Source organism: Juglans microcarpa x Juglans regia, chromosome 7D (genome assembly GCF_004785595.1).
Source record: "Juglans microcarpa x Juglans regia isolate MS1-56 chromosome 7D, Jm3101_v1.0, whole genome shotgun sequence".
In the NCBI taxonomy this organism is placed as follows: domain Eukaryota; kingdom Viridiplantae; phylum Streptophyta; class Magnoliopsida; order Fagales; family Juglandaceae; genus Juglans; species Juglans microcarpa x Juglans regia.
The window spans coordinates 1,774,791-1,789,220 of record NC_054606.1 but is presented as its reverse complement, the minus strand read 5'-3'; the positions used below and the strand labels follow the sequence as shown (position 1 = coordinate 1,789,220).

At 31.6% G+C, this 14,430-nt stretch overlaps 1 protein-coding gene across 1 annotated transcript; it reads left to right on the top strand.

Annotated features, from left to right (window-relative positions):
* The first annotated feature begins 3,892 nt into the window (after nt 1–3,892).
* Nucleotides 3,893–12,557, top strand: LOC121239852 (very-long-chain aldehyde decarbonylase CER1-like). The gene is made up of 10 exons (XM_041137196.1): nt 3,893–3,995; nt 5,125–5,351; nt 5,440–5,675; nt 9,741–9,963; nt 10,123–10,498; nt 10,586–10,693; nt 11,052–11,252; nt 11,375–11,485; nt 11,615–11,788; nt 12,210–12,557. The coding sequence occupies exons 1-10, from the start codon at nt 3,936–3,938 to the stop codon at nt 12,390–12,392; spliced, it is 1,899 nt and encodes a 632-aa protein (XP_040993130.1). The 5' UTR covers nt 3,893–3,935; the 3' UTR covers nt 12,393–12,557.
* The last annotated feature ends 1,873 nt before the right edge of the window (nt 12,558–14,430 follow it).

Here is a 14,430-nt window from a genome sequence, read left to right as displayed (position 1 = left end):
CGAAATATATCGTCTCAAAAAAAGAAAATCATTCGAACGCAAAACAAAACCATTCGAACACAATTTTTAATATCGTTCAAATGGTTACATAACTGTTCGAATAATAGTTGTGGCGGGAAAATATATATAATTGTGTTGGGGGAAGTTCGAATCCATTCGAATGTGATATTTAATTATTTGAATTAAAATTTTGGTGGGAAGTTATAAATAAATCTAACAGGAATGCTGTTATACTGTTCGAACACTCCAGTACAAGTATGAATTTTATTTTAAATCATGTTTGAATGTTGATATAATTGTTCAAATAATAGTTGTGGCGAGAACATGTACATTAGAACTCGTTCATAAGCCATATTTATTCATTCGAACCAATTTTTTGGCGGTGATGGTTGCAACACAATTCGAACAATACTTTTATGTTTGAACAGATCTATTAAACATTTGAATGCTCATAATAGTCATTCGAACAATACCATTTAATTATAGAAATTTATTAAAAGACATTCAAATATTTTAAAAATAAATATTATCTGAGTTTATTAGTTATCATTTTCAAAAGATACAAAAATCTAGCTAGACGGATTTATTATTATTTATGGTAAATTAAAATATTTCATATTCCTAATAATTTTATGTACTTACTTTAGAATTTTATCTCAAAAAACTCATTCTCTTGTAGTGACACGCGCATATATATATGAGTGATGCTAGACTATCTTCCAACAATCACAGCTGGGTGTGCCGCCTTGCATAAATTTATATTTATATTTTCATATATTTTTTAACATAATTAAATATTTTTAAAAAATAAAAAATATATCAATACACTAAAAGCTACTTCCTTAATGATTAAATAAAAAAAATTTTAAAAAAAATTAAATACATGAGCAATCAAAATGATAGGGCAAACTTAGACGGCATATTAGTATTTTCCTATATATATAAGCAAGAAAAATTTTACTTATCATCTCATACACTATGCGCTAATATATGATTTGTCATTATATTTAAACACATATATCAATGTGTATATTTAAATATAAAGATAAAAATAACAAATCACATATTAGTATATAGTATAAGAATGATAAATAAAATTTTTCTTATGAAAATCTTTTAAAAAATGTGAGACCTACTATGAAAAAAATGAATTTTTTACGATTTTTTAAAAAATAACTGTACGAAATTTGGACAGCAGAAATTATTTATATATATATATATATATACACACAACTTCAAAACATGAATGCCATATCAAATCAATATATGTTGATCTTGTAGTAGCGTGCTAGTACTTCAAGACGTACCAATCGCTAGAGAGATATGTTTGGGGATGGGATGAGATACAAAATTCACATCTCATCTCATCCCATCATTATATATTTTTTAAATCTCCATACAAAATATAATAAATAATTCAACTTTTTCAAATTTCAATTCACATTTTTTAAATCTCAATATAATAATAATATTAAAACACAATATTTTAAACTCTAAAATAAAACATAAAATTTTCATCTCACCCTCCAAACCTGCCCCTTCACCGTTGTAGACTAGTAGTTAAAACTTAAAAGGCAAGTGTTTTTCTTCTTTCCTTTTTTTTTTTTTTTTTTTTTTTTTTTTTTGTTTTAAAAAGCTGGTAAAGTTAGTTTGGGCTAGATTTGTAGCGCGCGGCCCCAAAAATTAATGAAACCACTAGATCAGGTACGTAGTCGTCCCATAGACAGCTAGTTCTCTAGCTAAATATTGCAACTATCAAGCTACTTGATATTGGACGACCTTGATCTGAACTGATCTTTAAATTTTATTAATAATGTCCGCTAGCAACCTAAACGTATTCAAAACTAGTTTCGGTCTGGTTTCGACGTATATATTAGGCTGTTTAAATTTTGGAGAAATTACATTTGGCATTCCAATTGTCATAGATTTTACAAAATTGTGTTGTCGAAAATATTATTCTTGAGCTATATATTGCACCCTCAAATTAAATTATCACTTTTTTTTTTTTTAATCAAATAGCATACTGCATGCATCATGTATACGTGTTCAATTATATATATATGGTCGATCGTTAATATCAACAAAAATTAATGGGAAAAACTAGTACGTAGATCGACTAGCTTTAATTTATTCTGTCAACGACGTTGGAAAATAAGAGCAAGAGCAAAGAAAAAAGAGAAGGAAAAACAAAATGGGAGCTAGGAAGAATATAATTTGTTTGGACTTTGGAGAAGGTGACAAGGCAGGCCGGGGAGGTTTTGGAGAAGTCATGCATCTTGGGTGAGTTTTGCCAAATGGGTTTGATGCGTGGGATTTTGCCATGCATGCATTTTTGGTGTAGATCGAGATCATGAGGTTTCGGTTAGATCTCTCTCTCGATCCCCTTAACTACTCATTATTAGTTAAGGGCGTGTTTTGAATGAGCATGCATTTTAATTAGTTAAGAACATCTCCAATGCTATATCTAAGTTTTTATCTATTTTACTTAATCAAACCTACTTGAATTATTTTAGCTACCTAAATGACTACTTTTGCAATGTACGTACGCACTATACATCAATTTCAGATCTTTCAAAATCTTCAAATGTCTGGCGCACCTAGCTAGCTAGTCTCACATTCTAATTAATGGGGTTGCAATGTGCAGTCTATCCACCCTCAAAATGATAAAAGTAAGCTAGATAAAAAAATAAAATAAAATGAATATATTATGAAAATATTTTCATAATATATATACTTTTTTTTTTTTTCTCACACACTCAGACTTCTAAAACAATGGTGCAGGGCACGTTGAACTGCATGCAATATCGGAGGCGCCAAACAAATAGCAAGAATTAAAACAAAAAAAGTAGATATATAGATATTAAAGGGTACAACTTCAACGTCCTAGCCTACAAGTAGCTAGTGAACTAGCTACTGCAATTGAAATGCATTAATTTACATTTGATTAGCTATTTTGCAACTATCACATTGCATTCATAAGGAATACAGTATGTATATATATGAAAATTTTATATACTATACTGCCTTATCACTTTTATTCTATTAACTATTAAATATGATGTGATATATTTATCACTATTAAATGATCATTTATTACATATTTTTTTATTATATAATAATGATGAATATGTCATATATTATTTAATATGATTAAAATAAAATGAGAGTATAGTATATAATATTACTTATATATATATATAGATATATATGGATAGATGGATGGATGGATGGATGAGTCAGACACCAATCAATGAGGGCCAGTAAAATAGGTTGAGAACAGTAAATGCTTCTGAATTTTGTATTGAATAGATACATATTCATGATCAGGTCTTTATATCTAGCTACCTGAGTGCCGGTCGGCTCTGCATGTGGGAAGGAGCTTCTGACTCAAATTAATGGGGTGGCAACATTATTAATTAATTAAGACATGCAGTTTTACATTATGTATCTTGTAATGTTATACACTATATTTTTATATTAAATAATATATAGTATATTTATTATCATTAGAAAATAAAAAAATATATAATAAGTAATTATTTAATGATAATAAATATGTCACATTATATTTAGTAGAATAAAAATAGAATGGTAGTATGGTGTATAGAATTTTTCAATTATGAAAATTCTATAAATCATACTTTTATCTTACTAAGTATGATGTGACATATTTATTACTATTAAATGATTATTTATTACATACTTTTTAATCATCTAATAGTGATGAATGTGATACGTACTACTTAATATGATTAAAATAAAATGAGAGTGTGTCATATAATATTACTCTTACATATATGGAGGAGTTTAAAGTAGTTACGAAAGTACTATATATCTATCTATATATATGTATGTATGTATCTATATATATATATATATGTGAGGCCTTAATTAGAAGATGAATATTGCAAGGCGAAGAAAGTAGCGAAGAAAGTATGGCTTCTAAACCCGGAGTTCTCACCAGCTGGCCATGGACGCCTCTTGGAAGCTTTAAGGTACTGTCATTAGCTTCTCTCTCTCTCTCTCTCTCTCACACACACACACACACACAGAGATCCGCATACAGATCACGGATATGTGAGCCCACATGCATGCATCCTTATGTGGCAGTTTGTAAATTAATTGCGTGTTGGTGTTTATTCCAATATCCCTGATGGATCTGGTGCACAAAGAATCGACGAGATACGATAATAACTAATAAGTTGAATTGGCTGTGTTGCAAACTTTCTTGAAATTGCATGCTTTACCGGCGGCCGGACATGATCAACTAGTTTCTCAACGATGTTTGGTTCTTTAATGGTGAATCATTAATCAATTTTTCTCTTCGATTGTAAATTAAAGTAGTAGTACTGTATCAAACGCAAGTTACGAACAGTTTTAACTAGGAACCTGTAAAATATGATCAAATCTCTTTAATTAAGTATTCGACCCTAACTATTTCAAAAAATATATATATATATATATTCGACCCTACCTATTTGTTGTAAACTTGTACGTGCTCTTGTCTCCCACTATTTTTAAATTGTCTAATGCATTACTTTTCGTGTACTATATATCATGTGATCAATGAGTACTTTCCCTTCAAAAGTTCATCTTTTTATAATTATATTTTTAATTTTTTCCCTCATAGCACTCATGATGAGTCCAAAAAGCAAAAACAACAAAAAGATCACGAGTAATAATATAGATCAGGGACTCATGTCGTTGTCTGCTCCATTTTGGGGACTCATGAAGTTGTATTCTCGGTCGAACTCAAAATTAAGGGTTTGACTCCAAAAATATTTAGGTAGGAAAGAAAGAAAGAAAGAAAAAGGCCACAATACTGATCAAGCTGTACGTGTACTTATATTGAACACACATATATATGTATATAATATTATAACGAACGTACAAGCTTATAATAAATTATTAGGAAAAAAAATCACATCCGTAAAAAGATCTGAAATATATATATATATATATATATATATATATATATATATAGCTTCATGCTCTTGTGTATATATATATATATATATATATATATTATATAATATTAATCTCTAATTATTATATATTGTTTAACCGATCGATCGGCATGCTGCTTGAATTATTTTTGATTAATTTATTGTTGATGATGACCAGTACGTGATCCTGGCTCCTTGGGCTATTAATGGTACATACTTATTTGTAAGCATGGAGAAGAGCGAAAGGGACCTTTCCTACTTCCTCATATTCCCTTTTCTACTATGGAGGATGCTTCACAACCAGATATGGATTAGCCTCTCTCGTTACTGGACTGCTAAAGCTGGCAACCGCTCCATCGTCGACAAGGGCCTGGAATTCGATCAAATCGACAGAGAAAGCAATTGGTGATCTGTAATTAATATTATTCTTTTATAGATATTAATAAATAATTGGTCTTAATTAATTAATTAAAATTAATTAATTAATTTGCAGGGATGATCAAATATTATTCAATGGAATACTGATGTACCTAGCGTATAAAAGCAAGACTTTAGATCCCTCACGCTTGCCTGTGTGGAGGACAGATGGAGTAATATTGACAATTCTTATGCATGCTGGTCCCGTTGAGTTTCTCTACTACTGGCTTCACAGAGCACTCCACCACCATTTCCTTTACTCTCGCTACCATTCTCATCACCATTCTTCCATTGTCACCCAGCCTATTACTTGTAAGTACTCGTACTACTACAACTTGTAGAACGATCAACTCCTCTCATTTTCAATATTTTTTTAGGATAATGCTATATGGTACAGTCGTGAGTGTGCAAGCGTCTTGTAATCACTTTAAAAAATAGTAGAGTCCATTATTAAAAAATTAATTTATTTTCATATGGATCCCGTATTTATTATTTTTTTCAAAATGATTATGTAGCTCTTGCGCACTAATGATTGCAATTATCATTTCTCATATTTTTATAGGTCGAGAAATGCTTAATTTTACTGCAAAAGAATTTTATAAAAATATGTAGATCTATAAATTAATTGACGTGATTTGATGTAGTTAAATTGTAAAATTATTTTTATTATAAAATAAATCTAATGTTTTGCAAAAGATTATAACAATTTATAAATTTATTTTTATAAAATATTTTTGTAACTATAATATTTCTTTTATAAATTCTATCGGCTGTCCTAATTAATGTAACGTGTATGTATTTAATAGCATGCATGCATTAATGTACTATCAATTTATAAACTGTCATAGTATCATGTATATATGCATCCAATCCTTAAAGTATGTATTTAATAGCGTCAACTACCAACGGTTTCGGAAATGGAAAGAGACTGATCATGCACATATTTTCTTATTCCTAAAATATAAAGCTCCCTATATATAGGAAAACAAATGAAGGCTCATTTTCAAGGTAGAACCGTACGTAAAAACATGAAGTTTAATTCGTATATACAGCTAATTATCTATTTTTTTTTTAAATTCAATGCATGCATGAACTGAAAATTGTAAAGACTCACACAATTAATTATATATACAGATCATGATGGTTCAGTTTTTCTAACGAGAAGAAATTAATGATCTAGAACTAATTTCAAATTCTCAGACTTTTTAATTCTAGTATTTCTAGATCTACGTTTTTTGGTTATGATCTTATACATGCATGGGTTAAAACTATCGGTTGGTGTAAGAGTAATTAGGGAATTTTTGTAAAAAAATTAGCGCTTCCACTGGCTACTCTTTTTGTTTTGCGACAATAGATAAATGATCTAAACAATAAAAACAGAAGGAAAATGATCATAATGGATTTGTCTCCATATTTTGACCACTTATGTATATTTTATTTATTTATTTAATGGTTAAGAAATTGACTATTAATTTATTTATATATATTTTTTAAAAAATATTTAAAAAATATAAAAATATAATTTACACTAGAATCCGGCACATCCAGTAGTCAAACCAGGGAGCTCACATATTTGATACAATAAATCCTTCCTACTTAACAGGACCCTATCAAGCAAATTCTAGCAAAATCGTAGCCACAAAATCGCCACAAAATCACCACACAAGATGTACAAAAATGACAACCAAAAAAATAAAAATAATAAGAACAGGCTATTATTTTTTACGTTTTCTTTTTCTCCCTCTACTTCCTCACAGCAAAATTCAGCAAAATTGCAACCACAAAATCACCACACAAATTACAAAATCATCACACAAGATGTACAAAAATGACAACAAAAAAGAAAAAAAAAAAAGAAAAAATCAGAACAAGCTATTATTTACATATAAAATCAAAGTAAATCAAAGAGAGAACACCGAATCAATTAAGTTGGTGATCACTGAAAATACTGAGAACACCAAGATTTTCTTCCATGCATCATCTTTATCATGCCGAAATGGTAATGGCAGCCTGCGGTGCTAAGAGGAGCCGAGGAGAAGAGAGATCGAGAGAGAGAGGGGCGTGCGGCTAGAGGGAGGGAGAGAGGGAGGAGAGATAGGAAAGAGAGAAAAGTGAGAAAAAGTTAGGGTTTGGGGCCGCCGGTGACTGGGCTTGGTGGTGGCGTGGTAACGGCTGTCGGCGGCGTTGGGAGGAGTCGAGGAGAAGAGAGATCGAGAGAGAGGGGGCGTGTGGCTAGAGGGAGGGAGGAGAGAGAGGGAAGATGGAAAAGTGAGAGAAAAAGTAACGGTTTGGGATTTAAACCTAACCTTTCATCTTGAATCTCCAAAATTGATCCAACATGGAAGTTAAAATATTAAAAATAAACTAACTTAAAATAAATAATTAAAATATAAATTCAACTTTAATTTATAAAATATTAATCTTTCATCATTAAATAAATGATATAGTCTAAATGATTTTCTACCATTATAATATTTTTAGAGTTTCCAAAATAAAAGAGACATACTTTAATAATGAAAAAATGTGAGAGCAATATAAAAATAAAAGATTGTGTTTTTTCAGTGCTCCTTAGGTCATCGAGAAGTGTGATTGAATTCTACAATTCATATATTTTGCTAATAAAACTATTGCTAGAATATCCAAAATATTTTAATTTTCATATTACTCATATTATTGTAACGTTTTGGTTATTGATGCTTGTTAAAATTTATTTTTCTGCTCTATACATTAAATTATTGACTAATTAATTTTATTTAAAAAATCATATTATTTTTACATTTTGTGAATATTAGTCATCTCTAATTTTTTTTCTCCTAACTAGGAAAACGTGCATTGCACGTGACTCCACTACTATATATATATATGAAATTTTTTTCTTATCAGTCACTATTGACTATCACACACCTATGAAAAATATCCCCACATCATATGAAAAATACCCCTACACCTTATAAAAAAGAAAAATAGCTATATATATGGAGCGTGAGAATGAATAGTAGTTGATGCATAACATTCATCTATATATATAAGCGCTTATATATATATATATATCATCCTCAATTTAATAAAATTTTAGGTAGATAATATTGATAGTAGTTTAAGGTGAATCCATATTTCAGACTCTAATGTAGAACCTATTACATGTCAACACTTGGAAGTAACCCAAAGACCATTTGCCAGCTTGTTTAGTTATATAGATGAGATGAGATGACAGTTAAAATTAAATAAAATATTATTAGAATATAATTTTATAATATAATTTTTATTTTAGGATTTGAAAAAGTTGAATTGTTTATTGTATTTTGTATAGGAGTTTGAAAAATTTTAATGATTAGATGAGATGAGATGATTTGTGTAACCAAACGAGAAATTATATTTGTGTAAAAATTTAAATACTGATTTAAATTGATTTAAATAGATAATCAACATATAAATATCATATCATAAATAAATTATCAAATTTAATTTATAAAATACTAATATTTCATCATTTAATAAATGATTAAATTTTGTTCAATATTTTTAAAAAAGTAAAATTATATAAATAATTAGAGTTTTAACATAATTTAAATAGGTTAAATTATTTATGATATATTAGGCAAACGTCCCTAATATATATGTTAAATTAAATAATTTAATTAACTAAATTAGGCAAACGTCCCTTGGACGTTACCTACCAATAGTGTGTGTGTATATATATATATATATATATATATAAATACTACTGTAATGGCGAATAAGACAATATATATATATATATATATATATATATATATATATATTGTCTTATTCGCCATTACAGTAGTATTTTTGGCAACTCCAAAAAAAAAAAAAAAAACATATTTTCTTGTACCAAGCAGTACTAAAGTATCATTCTACTTCGATGGTCTACTGGTGGAATGACCCATTATTTTATTTTTAAATTTTTTTCTTATTTTTCTTAATATTTAAGAAAAAATATAAAAAATAAAAATGCACCTATCGGTACAAATATTCGGTAGAATTTAGCATTTCCCATGCCAGTACTAAATTCCAATTTCAAGCTTTTGTATACAATATCAAATAATATTAACGTAAAAACAATTCAAATATCAAATAATATTGTAAAAAAAATTCCGAAAAGGTTAAAGATGACTTGAGGATTAGCAACTAATTATTATTGCGTGCTTGTGTAGTGTACGTGACTCCTAAAACCAATCAAACAATCCATGCATATTTTTCTTTATTTATTTTTCATGTATAAATAAATCATTAAAATATTTTATGTATAAGTTGAGATCAAGGAAATTACACCCTGTTATTATTATTTTAATTTATCTCATGTTATATATTGACAATTAATTAATTGGTCAGTAATAATTTCCTAATTTATGGCAGCTGTCATTCATCCGTTTGCCGAACACATAGTGTACTACTTGCTGTTTGCAATACCAATGGTGGCGGCATTGATAAGCAGGACTGCGTCAATAGGATCCATCGCAGGTTATATCACGTATATTGATTTCATGAACAACCTGGGTCACTGCAACTTCGAACTTATTCCTAAGTCTCTCTTCTCCCTCTTTCCCCCACTCAAGTTCCTCATGTACACCCCTCGTAAGTCCTCATCATGATCTCTACCCCCGCCCAATGCATTTTTCATTTCAACTTATCGAGAATTTGAAGCGTAAAATGTGTTTAGACGAAGAGCTGACAATACTATATATTCTCATGTCGTGTATCATTCATTAACTAAGGATTTTTTTGTACGCATGCACAGGTTTCACTCCCTGCATCATACACAGTTTCGCACAAATTACTCGCTTTTCATGCCATTCTACGATTACCTCTATGGAACCATGGACAAGTCCTCCGACACACTATACGAAACTTCACTGAAAAGGGAAGCAAAGTCGCCTGAAGTAGTGCATCTAATGCATCTAACCACGCCGGAGTCCATCTATCATCTCCGCCTGGGGTTTGCCTCATTTGCCTCGAGGCCTTTCACCTCAAAGTGGTACCTGTGGTTGATTTGGCCGGTGACATGGTGGTCCATGATGTTAACTTGGTTATATGGCCGTACCTTCGTAGTCGAGAAGCACCGTTTTGATAAACTCAGTCTACAGACTTGGGTCATACCAAAATACAGTCTGCAAGTAAGAATGATATATGTGAGCATACCCTGATAGATGTATATGTGATTTATGTCTTCGTTAATATTGCTTATAATCGGTGTATTGCAGTACTTTCTGGAATGGCAAAAGGAGTCTATCAATAACTTAATTGAGGAAGCCATATTGGAAGCAGAGGAAAAAGGTGCTAAAGTTCTAAGCCTAGGTCTCTTGAATCAGGCAAGTATTTCTTTGAATAATGCTAAATATAAAAGCTTGTGGATTTGTTTAGGTAGATTACATTTGTTTTTTGAAGAGTCCGCACGGGGTTTGGATGCCCCTATGACATTTAACTACAACATGCAGTTTGTAAGTAAATTATAAAATCTTTTTTGTAAATTAGTTGGCACTTTTTTTTTTTTTTTTTTTTTATGCTAGCTGACGTATTTGACAAGTCAATTAAATCGGCTTGCAAACAAGAACCATATCACTAAGGATAGTCATCATATGACCCATTTCAATTTGTGGAGAACTCTAAAGCTATACCAAACCGTCAATTTTTTTTTTTCTCGTCATTTTTTGGCTTGATTCGGAGCAGGGAGAGGAGCTTAATAGATATGGTGAGGTTTACATTAAGAAGCACCCTCAGCTAAAAGTCAAGGTGGTGGATGGGAGTAGCCTGGCAGTTGCTGTTGTGCTAAACAGCATTCCCAAAGGAACAACCGAAGTGGTTCTTAGAGGCAAACTCACCAAGGTTGCTTATACTCTGGCTTTTACTTTATGCCAGAAGGGTATCCGGGTGAGTTTACCCTGTGATCATGGTGTGGATTCAATGGAAAATTTATGTTGGTCACATGATTTTGAGTGGCAAATCTCCTCACTGAAAATCTAATTCCGTTTTATCTTTTAACACGACTTCAGGTAGTTACATTACGTGAGGATGAGTATCTGAAGCTCAAAAAATCGTTCAACACCAAGTTTGAAAGTAATTTGGTCTTTTCAAAAAGTTATGCTGATCATGATCATCAGATGGTAAATCTTGGAATTTTCCCCTGTTTTTATCACTATCATTCATACTTCTAGTCATTTGACATGAATATATAATATATATAGCTACTCTGAAAAACCTGCAAAAAGTAAAATCATCTTGAATTCTTGTAGACTTGGTTAGTGGGAGATGGATTGGACGAAGAAGAACAGCTGAAGGCGTCGAAAGGAACATTATTTATTCCCTTCTCACAATTCCCACCTAAACAATTGCGCAAAGACTGTTCCTACCACAGCACACCAGCGATGGTGACTCCAAGATCTCTAGAGAATTTGCACTCTTGCGAGGTTAGCAGAGAATGGAAAATATATTATTAGAAAACACAATAATTCACTTTGCACCAGTTCCTAATTATTAACATCTCATGATGCATGCATCTAATGGACGGAACGACAGATAATGGTATATATAGTTATAGATTGCTTCCTTTTTATATATATGTATATATAGTTCTAGTACTACTATTTTTCAGGAGAAACGAACCAGGAAAAGGAGACAAAAACATAATATTTAGTTGCAGAAACCCCCAAATGATCTCATATATGAATTCATACAAGCTGGTCATAAAACCTTTATTAATCGAACAGGCTTCATTCTTTCAAATGCAGTGCACCCACCATGCATTTAAAATCCCAATTAATTAATACTTCATGTATCTGTCTTCCTTTTATTTTCTTGAGTTTATTTGTATTTTCGTTTCTATGACAGAATTGGCTGCCAAGAAGGGTGATGAGTGCATGGCGTGTAGCTGCTATTGTGCACGCATTAGAAGGATGGAATGAGCATGAGTGCGGTAACAAAGTTTGCAACATTGAGAAAGTTTGGGAAGCAAGTCTTCGACATGGATTTCAACCTTTGATATTCCAAACTCAATCCAATAAGCACTACTAGCTTACTAAAAAGTTTACATATATCTATGCAGACCATGATACATTAATGGGGAATATATTGGACAGGATCATGTCATGAATCTTTAATTTGATATTGTTCCCGGGGCTGTATCAGTCCAAATACTATATATTTGATTTCCATAATTAATGGATGCTATTTAATGTATTCAAGCTGCTTAATTTCATTATCGTCATCATATGGATTATTGTAGACCAATATATTATATATATGTTACGCTATTTAATGCACTTTATATGATTAAACTGGCTTTAGATCAATATGTGTACCAGAGAAAAATTTGTCTTGACCAAAATAGCCACATTACAACGTGGGAAGTTACCTTCAGCCTCGGAGAGCACCGAGAAGCAGTACTACTTAAGAAGCCAGTATCTGTGTGTGTGTGTATATATATATATATATATATATATATATTTTTTTTTTTCTGGGCCAGAGGACTTGTTGTTGAGGCCTTCCTTAAATCATAGGCTCATTCAAATGCTAGCTAGGAGCGCGCGCCTCGTTCACAATTAATTCAGTATATATATATAAAGGTGATCAAAGTAGTCTTCGTTCTTCACTTTGTGTAGATATTGAAATATTCAAAACAAAACCTAAACTGAAGGTTCGATCAACTTTTTGTGAAATTTTCTCGATGAACCAGTGTGGATTTCGGCTTGTATCTAATGAGGAACTCGATATTTTGTGACTTTTGGTCCAATTCTCAACTAGAGTACTACTTAATACTACTTAATTTGTAGTACAACTCAATTAATTAGACTAATAATTCTTGACAGACAGTACTACTGAATATATAATATAAATTCAAAGATGTCTGCATGCATATCCTCATGCAATTTTCAAGCAATCTATATATATAGTCTAACGGAGTCGGAACAAAAGGATTGAAAGAGACACTACGTAAAGTGGCTAGCTCGATCTTATAATCATTATTCAGTAAGCATTGCATGCTGTTATGCTGTATGAAATATTTACACCGACAAATTTATTTTATGCGTTTATCTTTCTTGCTTTAATCTTAATTCTAGTATAAGTTTTAGGATATTCAACCCTATTCATCCAAAACCAAGGAAACGCCAAGCTGGTTGAGATCAGGTTTACATATTTTGCCAAGAAAAAAGTTCAAAATTGAAAGCAACTGATGGAGGAGACCGTGTTTTATCTGCTGATGAGGATTAACACTAAAGACCTGATTTCTGCAGAGCGGGCACGTAGAATGGGACCGGAACCAGACATCGATGCAGTTGACATGGAAGCAGTGGTTGCATTTGGGCAATTTCCGAAACCTTTCCCCGCCCATTACCTCGTTAAGGCACACCACACAATATAAGAAGTCCTTGTTGCTGGGAATGGGATTGTGGTGGAAGGTGAACGTAGAGATCAGGTGATGATTGTGGTAGAAAATAATTAGGATGGTGCAGAGGATGAGAACAATCGCTATGCTGTTCCTGCAACATGTTATACAGGTGACTATGGAGTTGGCTATTTTGACCATCAATTCCATGTAATCTTCCATGGATTTTCACCAAAATTTCAATGCCCTCTCTCTCTCTCTCTCTCTCTCTCGAACGTGGAAGATAATGAAGAAGATGCGTGCATTATTTTAAGCTTGCAGGAATTGGGTCGTAAAGTTTTATTATATTATTCTTTAGTAACTTCTAAGAAATCATGAGGGTACGTACAAAGGGGAATCCCAATTTATTTATTTATTTTTAATATTACTCTATGCTTCAGCCATGAGCATGTGGAATTCTAAGGATGTCTTCCTCTTATGATCAAACCTGCAGATGACAGAGTGCAGGAGTTCCTGCAATCCCTTACCCCGAATTGCAAGAGTTGTAAATCCCACAACCCCTATAGCTAGGCAGATGATTGGAGCAGCTACACACATATCCGGCCCCCATCTGGTGATCCTCAATCCGGACAGGAGATTGTAGCTAGGGTATCTAAATTTCCCTTTGATGTTATCGCCACTCATTTTGTCCCGATTCATGTAGAGGTTTCATGCCAATCATTACGT